Source organism: Ips typographus, linkage group LG11 (assembly GCF_016097725.1).
Source record: "Ips typographus isolate SLU linkage group LG11, UJ_Ityp_2.0, whole genome shotgun sequence".
NCBI lineage: Eukaryota > Metazoa > Arthropoda > Insecta > Coleoptera > Curculionidae > Ips > Ips typographus.
The window spans coordinates 4141475-4158105 of NC_138432.1; the positions used below are offsets into that span (position 1 = coordinate 4141475).

The following is a 16631-nucleotide window of genomic DNA, read 5'->3' on the forward strand; positions in this document are numbered from 1 at the left end:
TTGCAAAAGCTTTTAGAACAGTCTAAAGGCTTCCAAATGCTTTTCAATTTATCTAGAAGCTCTCAAACGGTTTCAAGACAGTCTAAAAGCTCTCGTATGCTTCTAGAGCAGTTTAACAGCTTCCAAAAGTTTCTGGAATGCTGGAAAAGCAATCTAAAACTTTCAATGCTTTTTAAACTCTCCAGAAACCTTCTAAATGCTCCTAGAGTAGTCTAAAAGATTTAAAATCCTACAGGAATTCCAAAATGCTTCTAAAGCATTTTGGACTTTTTATTTTAGAACAGTCTAGAAGCTCTTAAAACATTTCAAGACAGTCCAAAAGTTTCTAGAACCGTCTATAAGGTTTCAAATGCCTTAAAAGCAGTCCAGAACCTTCAATGCTCTTTAAACTGTTCAACCACTTTCCAAATGCTCTTAAAGTAGTCTAAAAAGGTTTTAAAACACTACAGGCACTCTAAAATACTTCTCAAGCAGTCGAAAGCCTTCCAAAACAATCTAGAAGATTCCAAAAGCTTTTAGAACACTATAAATGCTTCCAAATAATCTTCCAACTAGTCTAGAAGTTCTCAAAAAAACTTCAAGGCAGTCTAAAAGCTTCCATAAGTTTGTAGAACCGTCCAGTAGTTTTCAAATTCTTTAAAAACAGTTCAAAACCTTCAATGCTTTTTAAACTCTCGATAAACCTTCCAAATGCTCCTAGAGTAGTTTAAAAAGATCTCAAAATACTACAGACACTCCAAAATGCTTCTAAAGCAGTCGAAAGCCTTCCAAAAGCTTTTAGAACAACCTAGAAGCTATCAAAACATTTCAAGACAGTCTAAAAGTTTGTAAACCGTCCATACAACATTTCAAATGCCTTAAAAGCAGTCCATAACCTTCAATGCTCTTAAAGTAGTTTAAAAAGATTTCAAAACACTACAGAAACTCCAAAATGCTTGTAAAACAGTCGGAGAAGCCTTTCAAAACAATCTAGAAGCTTTCAAAAGCTTCAAGATTTCAAATGCTCTTTAACTGGTCTAGAAGTTCCCAAAATATATCAAAATAGTCTAGAAGCTTCCCAAAAATTCCAAAACCGTCTAATAATTTCCATATGCCTCTAAAGCATTCCATAACCTTTAGTAAGCTTTTTAAACTATTCAAAAACCTTCCAAATGCTCCTCAAGTAGTTTAAGAATGTTTTAAAACACTACGAGAACTCCAAAATGTTTCCCAAGCAGTCGAAAGCTTTGCAAAATCGTCTAAAAGTTTCCAAAAGCTTTTAGAACAGTCTAAAGGCTTCTAAATGATTTATTTTGAAAAGAATCTAAAAATTTCCGTATGCTTTTAGAGTAGTTTAAAAAGTTTCTCTAATCTAATTTCAAATGTCTTAAAAGCAGTCCAAAACCTTCAATGCTCTTTAAACTGTCCAAATGCTCCTAAAGTAGTTGAAAAAGGTTTTAAAACATTACAGAAACTCCAAAATGCCTCTAAAGTAGTCGGAAGCGTTTCAAAACAGCTTCTAGAACATTCTAAAGGCTTCCAAATGCTCTCCAACTAGTCTAGATGCTCCCAAAAGATATCAAAACAGTCTAGAAGCTTCCAAAAAATTCTAGAACCGTCTAAGAGTTTCCGTATGCCTCTAAAGCATTCTAGAACCTTTAATATACACTCTTTAATCTGTCCAAAAACTTTCCAAATGCTCTTCAAGCAATCAAAAATAATTTTGAAAGTTTTAAAAACAGTCTAAAATCAGTTAAAAAGCGTCAAAAAATTTCTAGAACTTGAACTCAAAAAAAGTAAAAAAATGTGCATCTCTGAAAGGGTTTTGTGCTTTTTTACTGATTTTTATGTTTTTTTTGAGAAAAATGATTTTGCCTTTTTAAGACTTATTATAGACTTACCATAAGTTTATGGAGATTAGCAGAAAAGTGCCAAAATGTTATGTTCTATGTTGATATGAAACACTTAGACAAAAAGTGAAAAGTTGAATTATTAGGTTCGGTTAGGTTATTCAGGTTGACAAAACATGATTGAAATACAAACAAGAATAATTAAAGTTGGCCTATAACCTAACCTAATAACTCGACATTTTTTATCTAGAAACCTGTCTCATATCTTCAAAATAGAATTTTTCTGATAAAACTTGAATATTAGTAAATAATAATTATTATTATTATTTTTGCAAAGTTCAGAACAGTTGTAGAGGCTTTGAGCAGTTTTGGAAAATTCTTGTAACGTTTAGAAAATTTTTAGAGGCTTCTGGCAGTTTTTGGAATACTGGTTTTTAAAAAAATGGTGTTTTGGTTCTGTTCCCCAAAATACATTTTATGGAATATCTCCTAACTCAGTAGAATTACGGAAAAAGTGCAAAGAATAAAAATTGCGTAAAAAAGGTTAGGGAACCTGAATCTGGGCTTTAAACTCACAAATTCCTACTAAAACTGCATACAGAGTGACCAAACTCTAACAACTTTCAACTTTTTTACCCACTCTGTACACCAAAAGCCACCAAGGTAATTTTGGAGTACACCACTGGAAAGAGGACGTTTTTAAGGGGTTTCCCGTTGTTTTACATTAAAAAATAGTCCAGCTACATACAGTCAATGTTTTGAAGCACTTTAAAGTGATTTTCCAATATTTAAAGCACTTGTAAAATCTTCAGGCAATTTTTTGGAAGGTTTTCAGTGGTATTTAGAGACCTCTGGCAATTTTGAAAAATGTTTGAAAGGTTCGGTTAGGTTAGGTTTAGGTAACACATAAACAGGCTTCTAGCAATTTTTAGAAAGTTTTTGAAAAATGTCTCAATTTATTTAGTAACAAAGAAAATGTAATTTTGGTCCATTTTTGCATCAAACTATTTTCAGTTTTTATGGTAAAACCTATTAAGGTTGTGGATTCTTGCAAGCAAATTTCAACCATAATGATATTATTTGTTATTTTTGCTGTAATTAAAGCTTCTTAGCAACTGAAGGAAATTAAGTATTTAAACTTTCTAAAAATAGTTTTTACAACAATCTGCAAATGTGTCAAAAACACAAATGACTTCTTCGAAAAAAATGCTTATTTTGAACAAAGAATATGTAATTTGGGTTGAAGAGAATTTTATCCTTTATTTAGTAACAGATAAGGTGTCATTTTGGTTCATTTTTGCGTCAAACTATTTTCAACTCTTATGGCAAAACCCATACAGACGGTGGCTTATTTCAAGCAAAATTGAACCATAATAATGGTATTTGTAATTTTTGCTTTAATTAAAGCTGTTTGAGAGTTCGAATGTGTAAAAAATATGATATAACATCACCCTGTATAATATTTATAATCACTTACCGGTTGCACATGAATGTTAAGTTAAGACCTGCAACAAAAGAAAAACCTTATAAATTACAAAACGAATAATACAAAATATACAAAGTGAACAAACTAATAAGTGAAATTTTGCTGCTAGTTATATCAGAAGAAGGTATCAAAATTAGTTAAAATGACACCCTGTATATGTATCAATTTGACTGTTCTGTGAAGCCATTAAACCTTGATCACCCTGTGTATTATGTTAAACACTTTTTTCTAATTCTGATATTAATTTTAGCAGAAAGTTTCCTGAAGATGAAAGTTGAACATTCTGACACTTGGTGAATCAACTTCCCGTAATTTCTTAACAAAGGCAACTTGAAGATGGAGAAACCTGTTAAAAACCCCGAAGGTGGGTAAAAAAATATATATTTTCACCTTCCAACTACTTTAAAAAAGGTCAAGTTTGAAGCCCTCTGGCGGCCAAACTATTTAACCAATCATCCAATGTTTAAATATAGTTGAAAGCCCATTTCATTGACTATCTATCGACATATAAAAGTCCATACCTTGTCAGTCAAATAGGACAGTTATTTAGCTTCAAAGGAAGCAATGTATGAAAATTGGAGAGAAAAGTTTGGTCAAGTTTAAACCCTTCTAGCGGCCAAACTATTTAACCAATCATCCAATATTTATGTAGGGTTAGAAAGTCCATTTCATGAGCTATCTATTGACATATAAAAGTCCATACCTTGTCAATCAAATAGGACAGTTATTTCGCTTCAAAAGAAACTATGTATAAAAATTGGAGAGAAAACTTTGGTCAAGTTTGAAGCCTTCTGAAAGCTCAACTATTTAACCAATCAACTAATGTTGCATATCGGTGGAAAGCCCATTTCATTGGTTATCCATCGACATATAATAATTCATACCTTGTCAGTAAAATAAGGCAGTTTTTCACTATATATTTTGAAGTGTTTTTAGTTCCATTTTTCGTTTATGGAAGTTGTCAGGGATCTATTCAAGCGTCCATCCCTTTTCGAGCCCAAAAAGCTGAGATGCGAAATATACAAAGGACCGTATCAAAGATTTATGAAACAAAGTTATTTTGACGTGAAACTGAAACGAGATATCCTTTCCATCCAAACTTTTTCCGTCCATTTCGTTCTTTTGTATAGAGAAAGAGCGGAAAATAATATCGGCAAAAACTTCCTGCAGGAATGACAAATTGTTGGTTTTCAGCTGACGAGCACTCAAAGAACCGGACAATTTACATAGAACCAGTGTTGCCAACACTTAAATCACATAATTTTCCCAAAAAAAGTTGCCAAATTTCTTAGAATAAGTCAAAAAACAGCAAATTCAACTCGTGAACCTATAAAATTTACTTATAATGTTTTAGTATTGCTTTTGTGCTTGTTTTTTACTTTTCTGGCTTCATAAGTGGAATTTGAGAGTTTTTATCATTTTGACATATGGAGCTCCAATAAAAAATCCGACTAGTGGAGCTCAAAAAAAAATTTGAAAAGTTTTTCCAAACATCCAAATGTGGTTCTACTTCCCCGAGTGTGGGAAATTTTCTCCAAACCTGGCAACACTGTATCGGACCTTTTGGACAGGAGACACGTCGTTTACATGTCTTGTTTCACCCGGTGAAGATTAAAAGCGATTACACGGGTTAAGTCGCCTATAATGCATTCACGTGGCGTGTGATACCGAATATCACGTTCTTGGTGTTGAGAACCCATGTTGGCGGTGGATCAGCCACCAAATCGCACCTTTGATGGTGCCGCCTTCTTCTGCAGGTTCTTTAAGCCTCCGTTTACTCGTAATATACATATTTATCTCGGTGAGAGATTTCGGTGTATGTGAGATGCATAACTTAGCAAAGATACAAGTGATTTTTTAATTTAGACTCTATAATGGAAGAGTTTGCTCACCCTGTATGCAGTTTTGGTGGGAATTTTCCGGTTTGAAGTTCAGATTCAGGTTTCTTGACCTTTTTTACGCAATTTTAATCTTTTGCGTTTTTTTCGTAGCTCTACTAGTTTGGGAAATATTCCATAAAATCCATTTTGGGGACTGTAAACTCCATTTCTTTGAAAAAGTGCATTAAAACTTTACTGTTTGTAACTCGACTGTTTTTCGAAGTACAGCAATGATAAACCACCCAAAAAATACCTTTTTTTTCTCCTCTTTCCATTGGTGTGCTCAAAAAATGCCTTGGTGGGTTTTGGTGTAGGCAGGATGAGTAAAAACTTGAAGGCTATTAGAGTTTGGTCACCCTGTACGCAGTTTCAGTGGGAAATTGTCGGTTTAAAGCCCAGATTCAGGTTTTCTTGACCTTTTTTACGCATTTTTCATTATTTATACTTTTTCAGTATCTCTACTAGTTTCGGAGATATTCCACAGAATCCATTTTGGGGACCAGAAATTCCATTTTTTTGAAAAAAGTGCCTCAAAACTTTGACTATCTCTAGCTCGGTTGTTTGTTGAGATACAGCAACGACAAACCACTCAAAAAATGCCTTTTTTTCTTCTCTTTTCAGTGGTGTGCCTCAAAATTACCTTCGTGGCTTTTGAACCCGTGGAACAGGGTGAGTCAAAAAGATACGGTTGTTCACTGAGAGTTTGGCCACTCTGTATGCAGTTTCAGTGGAAAATTGTCGGTTTAAAGTCCAGATTCAATTTCTCTGACCTGTTTGACGCAATTTTTGTCCTTTGCACTTTTCCCGTATCTCTACTAGGCTAGGAGATATTCCACAAAATTCATTTTGGAGGCCAGAAACTCCATTTTCTTAAAAAAGTGCCTCAAAACTTTGATTCTTTATAGCTCGACTGTTTTTTGAGGTACTGCAACGGTAAACCACTTAAAAAATGACGTTTTTTTTTCCTTTTTCCAGCGGTGTGCTCCAAAATTACTTTGGTGACCTTTGGTGTACAGGGTGAATTAAAAAAGCGAAGTTAGAGTTTGGCCACCCTGTATGCAGTTTCAGTGGGAAATGGTCAGTTTAAAGCACATATTCAGTTTTCTTGACCTTATTTACGCATTTTTAATTACATATACCTTTTCAGTATCTCTACTAGTTTCGGAGATATTAAACAGAATCCATTTTGGGGATCAGAAATTCCATTTTCATGAAAAAAATTGCATCTAAATTTTGACTGCCTAAGGCTCGGGTGTTTTTTGAGATACAACGAGAAAAAACCACTCAAAAAATTCCTTTTTTTCTTCTCTTTTCAGTGGTGTGCCTCAAAATTACCTTTGTGGCTTTTGAACCTGTGGAACAGGGTGAGTCAGAAAGATAGTTGTTCACTGAGAGGTTGGCCACTCTGTATGCAGTTTCAGTGGGAAATTGTCTGTTTAAAGTCCATATTCAATTTCTCTGACCTGTTTTACGCAATTTTTGCCCTTTGCACTTTTCCCGTATCTCTACTAGGTTAGGAGATATTCGACAAATTTTATTTTGAAGGCCAAAAACCCAGATTTTTTTGAAAAAAGTGCCTCAAAACTTTGACTATATGTAGCTCGGTTGTTTGTTAACATTCAGCAACGACAAACCACTCAAAAAATGCCTTTTTTTCTTCTCTTTTCAGTGGTGTGGCTTAAAATTACCTTTGTGACTTTTTAATCCGTGGAACAGGGTGAGTCAGAAAGATAGTTGTTCACTGAGAGTTTGGCCACTCTGTATGCAGTTTCAGTGGGAAATTGTCGGATTAAAGTCCATATTCAATTTCTCTCACCTGTTTTACGCAATTTTTGTCCTTTGCACTTTTCCCGTATCTCTACTAGGTTAGGAGATATTCCACAAAATTCATTTTGGAGACCAGAATCTCCATTTCTTTAAAAAGGTGCCTCAAAACTATACTTCTTTATAGCTTGACTGTTTTTTGAGGTACTGCAACGGTAAACCACTTAAAAAATGTCGTTTTTTCTCCTCTTTCCAGTGGTGTGCTCCAAAATTACCTTGGTAGCCTTTGGTTGACAGGGTGAGTTAAAAAAGCGAAGTTAGAGTTTGGTTATCTTGTTCAGTTTCAGATGTCCAATTTCAGTTTCATTGACCTTCTTCACGCGATTTTGAGCACTTTTTCCGTATTTCTACTAGTTTAGGAGATATTCCAAAAAGTCTATTTTGGAATAAAAAAAATAAAATAAGTTTAACATTTCGAAAACGGTTAGAGTTACGAAAATGTTGTAAAAGACTGGCTGTTTAGAATGCTTTTCTACATGCAGTGGACATTTTTTAGACACCCTGTATATGTTTATGTCGTGTTGCGGAGACTTTTTACAGTCGCTGAAATTCCAAAAATGGAGGAGAAAAAAAGTCGAATATTTCGGAAACGGTTAGAGCTACAAGAATTTTGCAGAAGAAGTTTTTGTTAAATTGCTAATTCTAACAGCTATTTCTGTTCTGATTTTAATTTAAATTTACTTCCATATACTTTGAGTCTATGAGAATGTGAAACACCCTGTACAACGATGTTTTAGAAGCAACGTTTAAAAATGCTGCCAACCATGAAAAGTAATTCAATCACCTCGTAAACGTTTGGAACCGCAGACATTTTATTTAAATTAACACTTCTTTCAGGCTCGAAGAACCACTGAAAAAGTGTCAATGAATTTACAAATTTAACGGATTTTATTCATCTACGTGTTTCTTAAATCCGACTAATAGTATCAATAATGGAAATAAACGGGCCGTGACCACCATAGGCGTACCAGTGAACAATCAACCAAAATAGGTATTGAACCATTTTAGGTTAGGGTGACACCACTGTCCCACTTCGTTCCCACGATCATTCATCTGGTTTTAATACTAAATATAGACTGTTATGACAGGCTTTTTTCCAAATCACAAAATCTCGAGATAGTTTAACGTGATTTGGACCGAGTAAATGGTACCGAATAGTTTTTGGCCCGAAAAAATAAACGGTTTTGGAGTGATTGACCCACGAAGATTGTGCTCCAAGTTCCTGCAAGTTCAGTCAGTGATGTATGACAACTTATGATTTGCTGTATAAATGACGAAATAATTCAATAAAAACTAATTTTACCTGGATGGCTTTGAATACTATCAAAAAATGCCCTAATTTTAAAAACAGTGACAAAATGGCGGCAGCTACAGCCAAACGGACACCAGACTCATGTTTTCCAAAATTAGTAAAAATATTGCCGCCTTGACAGGTTTAAATCCAATATGACAATGGGTCAGTATAGTAGGCCAAGAAAAACCTTAATTTGGACAAAATTTTAGAAAATTTTTCCAAAAAATTTCAAGTAACTTGTTACCCCGTTTTCCACTAGAGGGCGTCAATTTGATTACCTTTTTTTCGAAAATTTAACCAAGTAACTGTACTTACCAAAACAAAGTTTCTAATTTGAATTGATATTTTGAAAATTCACCACAAATTCAGTTTTTACGTTAGAAACTTTATTTTAATACACAATATAGCCCAAAGTGTCTAGAATACTGCGTTTTTAAATATCTGGAAAACAGTTTAAGTTGACAGTGTGATATTTTTACCATGTATGTCCCTCAAAGTGCTTTTATTATACAGTCTGTCCCAAATTGGTTTTACATGTATTAGGATCTCGGTAACCGTAAAAGCAACAGAGAATTTCCGGTTTTTAAAATAAATTTTTTTTTTCCGGAAAATTGGGAAGAAACATTTGCATTTTAAACAATTGTTTTCAGAAACTAAGACATTTTTAGGGCACTTTTTTACGTAGAACACGAAAAAATCTATCGTCCCTAGTTTCCGAGATATGGATGATAACTTTGTAAATTCCTATGGATCTGCCATCATGAGTTTTTGCATTTTTGGAAAGCTCTTAAAAAGTCCTTTTCAATGATATACTTCATGATGGTATTATCTAGTTCCTAAAGGAGAGAAAAACGTTTTTTTTTTTAATTTTTCTATTATGAAAAACATCAGTCTGCTTTGATTATATCTCAAATTTTTTATGATTTATAATGTTCTATTTATTGACTGGATTACTTAATTTTTCGTAGAGAATGATGTAAAATTTGTATTTTTTTATAATTTCAGCCAAATTGTAAATCATTCTTACGCTAAAATCAAATAATGGAGGCAATAAATAGAACATACATTTTTTGCGCTTTCCAAAAGATGACGGCCATAAGAATTTACAAAGTTATCATCCATATCTCGGAAACTAGAGACGATAGATTTTTTCTAAATACGTCATCGTGTTCTACGTGAAAAAGTGCCCTAATAACATCTTAGATGGTCACACGACATGTAGAACCAATTTGGGACACACTGTATGTACTTCTCCGTACAGGTGGTTTTTGAAAATATAAAACTGGAATTTTGAAATTTTTAAAGAGAAAAAAATGCTTTGTTATTGAAATGTGTTACAGTTTTTATTTTTTTATTTTTTTTTTCTTATTGCTCTTACAGTTTTTGAGATAATTAGCAAATTTGGACTTTCTGTATCAAAATCATGGATAAGAGAACTTTTTGCGTTATTTTTGGGATTTATAATTAAAAATTTATCAGAAGAAACATGTAGGTATGTTATTATTTTTAAACGCGCATTTTTTGAGATAAAAAAAAATCTACAGGGTGTCCCAAAATTGAGTTACGACCTTCCAGTTGACATTTTCAAATGAGAACCTTAATTTTTTGTTGCATTTTTGGATTCTACGTGAATTTCTGGATATTTTTCATGTAACATGCTATGTCGATATTCAGCTGTTTCCAGCTTAAAAAAATAATTTGAAAGTATACAGGGTGTCCCAAAATTTGAGCAAGAAACCAAATTTTTTACTAATTTTTTTATTCGATTTTTGGAATCTACGTCAAATTCTAGGCCTACTTGATGTAAAATGTCTTCGTATCGATCTTCAACTGATTTTGCTCTAGCAGTCTTAATTAGCCCCTCGCATCGAGCAGAAATTCCTAGTTTGAGCAAAATTTTCGTGCACTTATCCATAAAATCGTGAATAACTCGCTTATTTGAACCATCCTGTACATATGAGCCATATAACAAAAGAAAGCTAATGAATGGTGCTCTCACGTGACGTTGAGCGAACGCGGCTACGTCTTACGGTTTGGCCGCTAGAGGGCGTCAAAGTTAAACTTGCTTTTTTGTAGTTTTTGCTACATATCTCAGGAACGCTTCAAGTTAGAGGTCTGTTATTTTTACCACAAACGTACCTTGAAGGAATGCAGCTTTTACCTTTAATGCTCTTTTTTTGTACCAGGCATCGTTTGTCCTTGAAAAATTAAAAACAAAAATTGTCAAAAATTTTAAAGTGTGTTTGTTACCTTTGAGTTTATTTAGAGAAAAATTTTGAATTTTTAAAATAAATTTCCACTGATCAAAATTCCTTCAGGTTAATGATACGAAAATGACGTAAAGTGTCATTTGTAGAAATGTCATTTTTTAAGAGTGCCACTCACTGAAAACCGTCAAAATTGACATAATTTCCAGGTCATCCCCAACACCGTGACAGTTGGGGCAAAATGGATGTCAGGGTGATAGAGGGTGTCTCAGATAAGCGGCTCAGTGCAGGAGGTCCCAAAAAAGTGAAAAACAACTTTAAGTTTCCGGGAAATATCTCAAAAACTGTGTAAAAAGCAAAAATGGTCAAAATTGTCAAAAAGCTTGACTTTGACGCCCTCTATCGGCCAAACGGTGCAACCGATTAACTTAAATGGGCACATTTTTGGAAAGCTTTTGACCTGAGCTATCTTTTCACTTCAATCACTTTTGGTCGTCAACTGTCAAATAAGCAAGTTATGGAAAATTTTTGGAAAAAATGCACAAAAATTTCGCTCAAATTAGGAATTTAATTTAAAAGAAAAAATAATTTTAATTTTTTTTATTTAATTTATTTATTATTGAACACATTTTCAACCGTTATCTGTTTTTCACCCAACTTTTCTTTTTTTTGAAAAATAATTCCTTGATTTTAATCGAATTTATTCCATACTTTATGGACACACTGTATAGTTATTTCTTGATGTAAAATTCGTGAGTTAAGGTTGCATATTAAAACCTGAAACACCCTGTATATATAGATAAACCCGGTGATTTTCGTGCATTTTTACGACAGGCCGTTAAATTAACATGTACATTTTTCAAAGTCATTAACAACTTAATTTGGCTTGCAAAATGAGTTTGCTTTATTTCGTCTTCCTCTCATCAGCGTGGATGGTAATTATTGCTGCAAACAAGGCAAATGGAAAAGTAACGAAAGTCATGGAATTATACGATCTTAACGAGTTTTTGTTCCTGTATTGTCCAATATTTTTTATGTTTGTTTTTATTGGTTGCAGGGAATTAAAACTGCATAATAATGTGGTGGAATCCAATGCTGAAAGCAATGCTCTAGCCTAATTTTGTCATATCAAGTGGGTGTAAACCTCTAGTTCACTAGGTGCAGAATGTAATTCTGATCATTTTTAGTCTCCTGCAAAATTTCCCTATTTTAAACCGTTTCCGAGATATTCGACTTTTAATATTTTTTTTGTTTTGTAATTAAATCAAAATTGTGATAATTTAATATCTTCTCATTTTCACCATTTTTCAGGCTTCAGCGACTGTAAAAAAATCAAAATAAGCGTTTTGAACTGTTTTTTCTAGTCATGGGTAATTTACCAGTAAAGTAAATATTTTACTTTACCAGGAAAATTTGACCGGTAAATTACTGGTAAATTACGAATACTGTGTTTCTGGCAGTTCAAATTTTGACATCGATTTTCTCCCTGACTGTACCAAATTTTGTAATGTTTTTTCAGGTTATTGGATAGGAAATTTAATGAGGATTCCAAAAATGTGCTTAAAAACATGATTCGGTCACTCCAAGTCGGTTTTACAAGCAATTTTGTCCCTGACTGTCCCTATAATTTCACTGATTTGTAAATTTGTTGCACGGAACAGTTTTTCCTAAATAACTCGAAAACGGTAAAAGATGTAAAAAAATTGCAAGAAACCAAAAATGTTCCTAATTAACTCCTTAACCCAAAACCGTAAATTTACAGGAACGTTTTTGTTTCCAGTTTACAGGGTGTGCATGAAAAGTATGGTGATTGACTGTTCTGGGTCACCCTGCACGCAATTTTTCAGATAGAATTTTTTGCTCAACACCACTGGAAAGAGGAGTTCAAGACGGTTAATTTGAGTGGTTCAACCTTTATGAACTCCCAAAAACAACCAAGTTACAGGGTGTTCAAATTTCAAATCACAACTTCAACTGATTTGAAAATATGTTGCATTAACAACAAGTTTTCCTAATAACTGTTCTGGGTCACCCTGCACGAAATTTTTCAGATAGAATTTTTTGCTCAACATCACTGGAAAGAGGAGCTTAAGACGGTTAATTTGAGTGGTTCAATGTCCCTAAACTCCCAAAAACAACCAAGTTACAGGGTGTTCAAATTTCAAATCAATAACCAGCCTTACAGACGCTTTTGGAAGTATAAAACACAGTCAAATTACTGTTTTAAAGTGATTCTCCTCATCCAAACAAGTTTTACAGCTTTACAGCTCTATGGAACGGATTTTGACAGGTAATACTAGACTGACATGTCAAACCAAATACACAGCTGTACAAACTGTCAAGAAACGATCATAGAAGCATAAAACATACTCAAGTTCTTTTTTTAGGTGATTTAGCTTTGCCAAACAAGTTTTACAGTTTCATGGATGGAGATTTTGACAGTCGACATGTGAATGACAGAATACCAATATGTCAAACTAGTAATACATTTGCAAAAACGGACACAAAAACTTTCATAAAGGTCTAAAACACACCTAAACTACGTTTGACTCAATCTGTAGTTTTTCAATTCACTATTATAGTTTTGCAGCTCTATGGAGCTGATTTTGACGGTTAATACAATAAACTGACAGACTAGATTACATATCAAACAAAATACACAACTTTACAGACTGTCAAATACCTTCCATGGAGGTATAAAATACAGTCAAATTACTTTTTTACAGTGAATCCGCGCGTTTAAACACAACTTTTACAGCTTTACTGCTTTAAGGGCGGGATTTTGACAGTTGACATTTCAATGTCAGGGATAAACGGAATGTCAAACTACTAATATGTCAAGGAAGCGATTCATTTGCAAAAACGGTCACAACAACTCTCAGAAAAGTGTAAAACACAGTTAAATAACATTTGACTCAATATGCTGTTTTTCGATCAACTTTTATGGTGTTACAGCTCTATGGAGCTGATTTTGACGGTTGACACTGTAATGATATTTTACTAATACGTCAAATGAGCCATGTTTCTGCAAAAAACATTCAAAATCACATTCATGGAGGTGTAAAATACAGCTAAATCAACTTTGACTGAATCTAGTATTTTTTTAATCAACTTTTATAGTTTTATAGCTCTATGGAGCAGATTTTGACAGTGAATACTGGACTGACAGACTAGATTACAACTTATGTCACAAACAAACTGTTAAAATACGGTCGTAGAGGTATAAAACACAATCAAATTTATTTTGTAAGTGACTAATCTTCCAAGCCAGTTTTGCAGCTTTACACTTTTATGGACGAGATTTTGACAGTTGACAATCATCATTTATTGCTTTTCCAAGCGACTTTTACAGCTTTATGGACGGGATAGTTGACTATCCAGCCATACAGACGATCGTGGAGGTATAAAACACAATCAGACTATTTTTTAAAAGTAATTCTAATCTTCTAAATAACTTTTATAGCTTTACAACTTTATGAACGTGATTTTGACAGTGGTGAATTGCTGGTCCTTTTGATTAAATAGAGTAAAATATGAAAATTAGTGTAAGTATGTGACAATGTAGAAAAAATTAAATTTATTTAATATTTACAACTTTACAACAATTTTATGTAACTAGTTGGGAAGAGTTTGATTTTACGAATTTAACAGATTTTGAGAAGAACGTGAGTTACATATAAATGTGTTCTAGAGATATTTATATTAGATTTCAAGTTTTAAAATTAAAAAAACAAGAAATTTCAACATAATATTATCACATTTTCAATTGCTAATGGAACAAAAGTTTTTTTCTAACAGATATGTTTATTTACTATCTTCTTGACTTTGATACTTGATTTATTAGTACTTTCTCCCTTAATTACTAGACTTACTAAAAAATTAAACTTAAAAACTTTTAATTTGAAATCATTAATAACTATCTTAACTTTTTACTAACCTAAAACTTCATATTTGTGTAAACTGTTACTTTTCAATACTAAATTTGGTTTGTGTTGGTTAAAAGTTAAGCTCAGCTTTATTAAGTTTAATTTTTTGTTAATTAAGAGGAATTAAATATAATTCAGTTTTACATGTTACCATAAATGCTGGCAAGTTTTCAGGGGAAAAACCATCAACTTATACAACAACATACTCTCATTTTTCCACCGTCAGCAAATCAAACGTTGTTTACGAGATATTTAGACACAAAGAGCGAAATTCTCGTCGATGTTAATTGTATCTAATGACCATTTAACAGCTATGCTTTATAGTTATGACCATTTCTTGTGTCTTCCGTTCGGTCGTTGATATTTTTATGTGCATATTTTTAAATCTATTTGGTTTTATTTACATTTGTGTCGGTTTTTATACTTCTTAGTGATCCGCGCCGCAAACGTCTCTAATGTACACTTTTTGTTCGCGTCGAGGCATTTTAGATGCATTTTTATTCGTTTTCAGTGTATGAGCCTTAGTTTGCAGACGATAATAAAGATTTCGTCTTCAGATATGCCGCGAATAGAATGGCATATTACTGACAATGATAATTGTCATAAACTTATAAGAAATTCTGAGAAAATCTGTCTCAGAAAAATGTTATTACATTTGTTATTAAATATTTGTTTCTATATCAAATTAAACAAATATCTACCTTAATTATACTAGTTCCACATACAAATCTCAGATAATTAGATCTGGAACACATTTGGAAACTTCCATTTTACGTAACCTGTTCAATATGTAAAATCAAACTTTTCCTAACTGGTTACATACAATTATTGTAAAGTTTAAATAATAAATAAAATTTAATTGTTTCTTCATTGGCACATGTTTAAACTTATTTTAAGTTTTCACTTTTTCTGACCAAAAGGACCAGAAATCACCTTCATGATGCTGTACAACTATACAACTAATTTTGAAAATTAGAATCACTTAAAAAACTGTAATTTGAGTGTGTTTTATACCTCCATGACTGATGTTTGACAGTTCGTAAAGCTGTGCAATGTGTTCTAGTCTGTCAGTTCAGTATTAACTGTCAAAGTCAGCTCCATAAAGCTATTAAAGTTGATTGAAGAATACTAGATTGAGTCAAAGTCAGGGATGTAAAAGCAGTAATTTTCGAGTCAGAAAATTTCCATTTTTGAAAATTGACAGAAAAATTACTCCACGCTTAAATGAAAATCTTCCTGAATAGGGTGAATGACTGTCAAATTTGTCATTGTTATTGTTAAAATTGAAAAACTAATTATTTTTGAATTTTTCAGATTTTACAATTTTTTCGGAAAATTTTCCGAAACGTTTTCATCCCTGGTCAAAATTGATTTAGCTGTGTTTTACACCTCCATGAATGTGATTTTGACTGTTTTTTTGTAAAAACATGGATTATTTGACGTATTAGCAAAATAGCATTACAGTGTCAACTGTCAAAAACATATACATGTTCCATAGAGCTGTAACACCGTAAAAGTTCATCAAAAAACAGCAGATTGAGTAAAATGTAATTTAACTGTGTTTTACACTTTTCTGAGAGTTGTTGTAACCGTTTTTGCAAATTTATTGCTTATTTGACATATTAGTAAAGTGTCAAATGTCAAAATCCGCTAAATCGAGCTGTAAAACTATAAAAGTTGATTAAAAAATACTAGATTCAGTCAAAGTTGATTTAGTTGTATTTTACACCTCCATGAAAGTGGTTTTGACTGTTTTTTGCAAAAACAAGGCTCATTTGACGTATCAGTAACATAGCATTAAAGTGTCAACTGTCAAAAACAGCTCCATAGAGCTGTAACACTATAAAAGTTGATAAAAAAACAGCAGATTGAGTAAAATGTTATTTAACTGTGTTTTACACTTTTCTGAAAGTTTTTGTGACTGTTTATGCAAATGTATTCCTCATTTGACATATTAGTAGTTTGTCATTTAAGTGTCAATTGTCAAAATCCGCTCAATAGAGCTGTAAAAGTATAAAACATGATTGAAAAATATTGGGTAGCACCAAAGGTAGATCAGCTGAGTTTTACACCTCCATGAGTGTCGTTTGCGATGTCAACGGTATTGTTGATTTGACATTTAGTCTATACTGTAATTAAAATGCCAACTGTCAAAATCCCTCCCATGAAGCTGTAAACTTTAAGG

At 32.8% G+C, this 16631-nt stretch overlaps 1 protein-coding gene and 1 long non-coding RNA gene across 3 annotated transcripts in view; one reads left to right on the plus strand and one right to left on the minus strand.

Annotated features, from left to right (window-relative positions):
* The window catches only part of RnrL (Ribonucleoside diphosphate reductase large subunit), a 93769-nt gene extending 90437 nt beyond the window's left edge, over nt 1–3332 (minus strand). The window contains exon 1 of the mRNA XM_081990033.1: nt 3307–3332. Coding sequence (XP_081846159.1) covers nt 3307–3317 — 11 coding nt within the window. The 5' untranslated portion in view covers nt 3318–3332. The remainder of the gene's footprint in view (nt 1–3306) is intronic.
* The window catches only part of LOC145735893 (uncharacterized), a 49949-nt gene that overhangs the window by 6394 nt on the left and 26924 nt on the right, over nt 1–16631 (plus strand). The gene's annotated exons all lie outside the window — the stretch shown is intronic.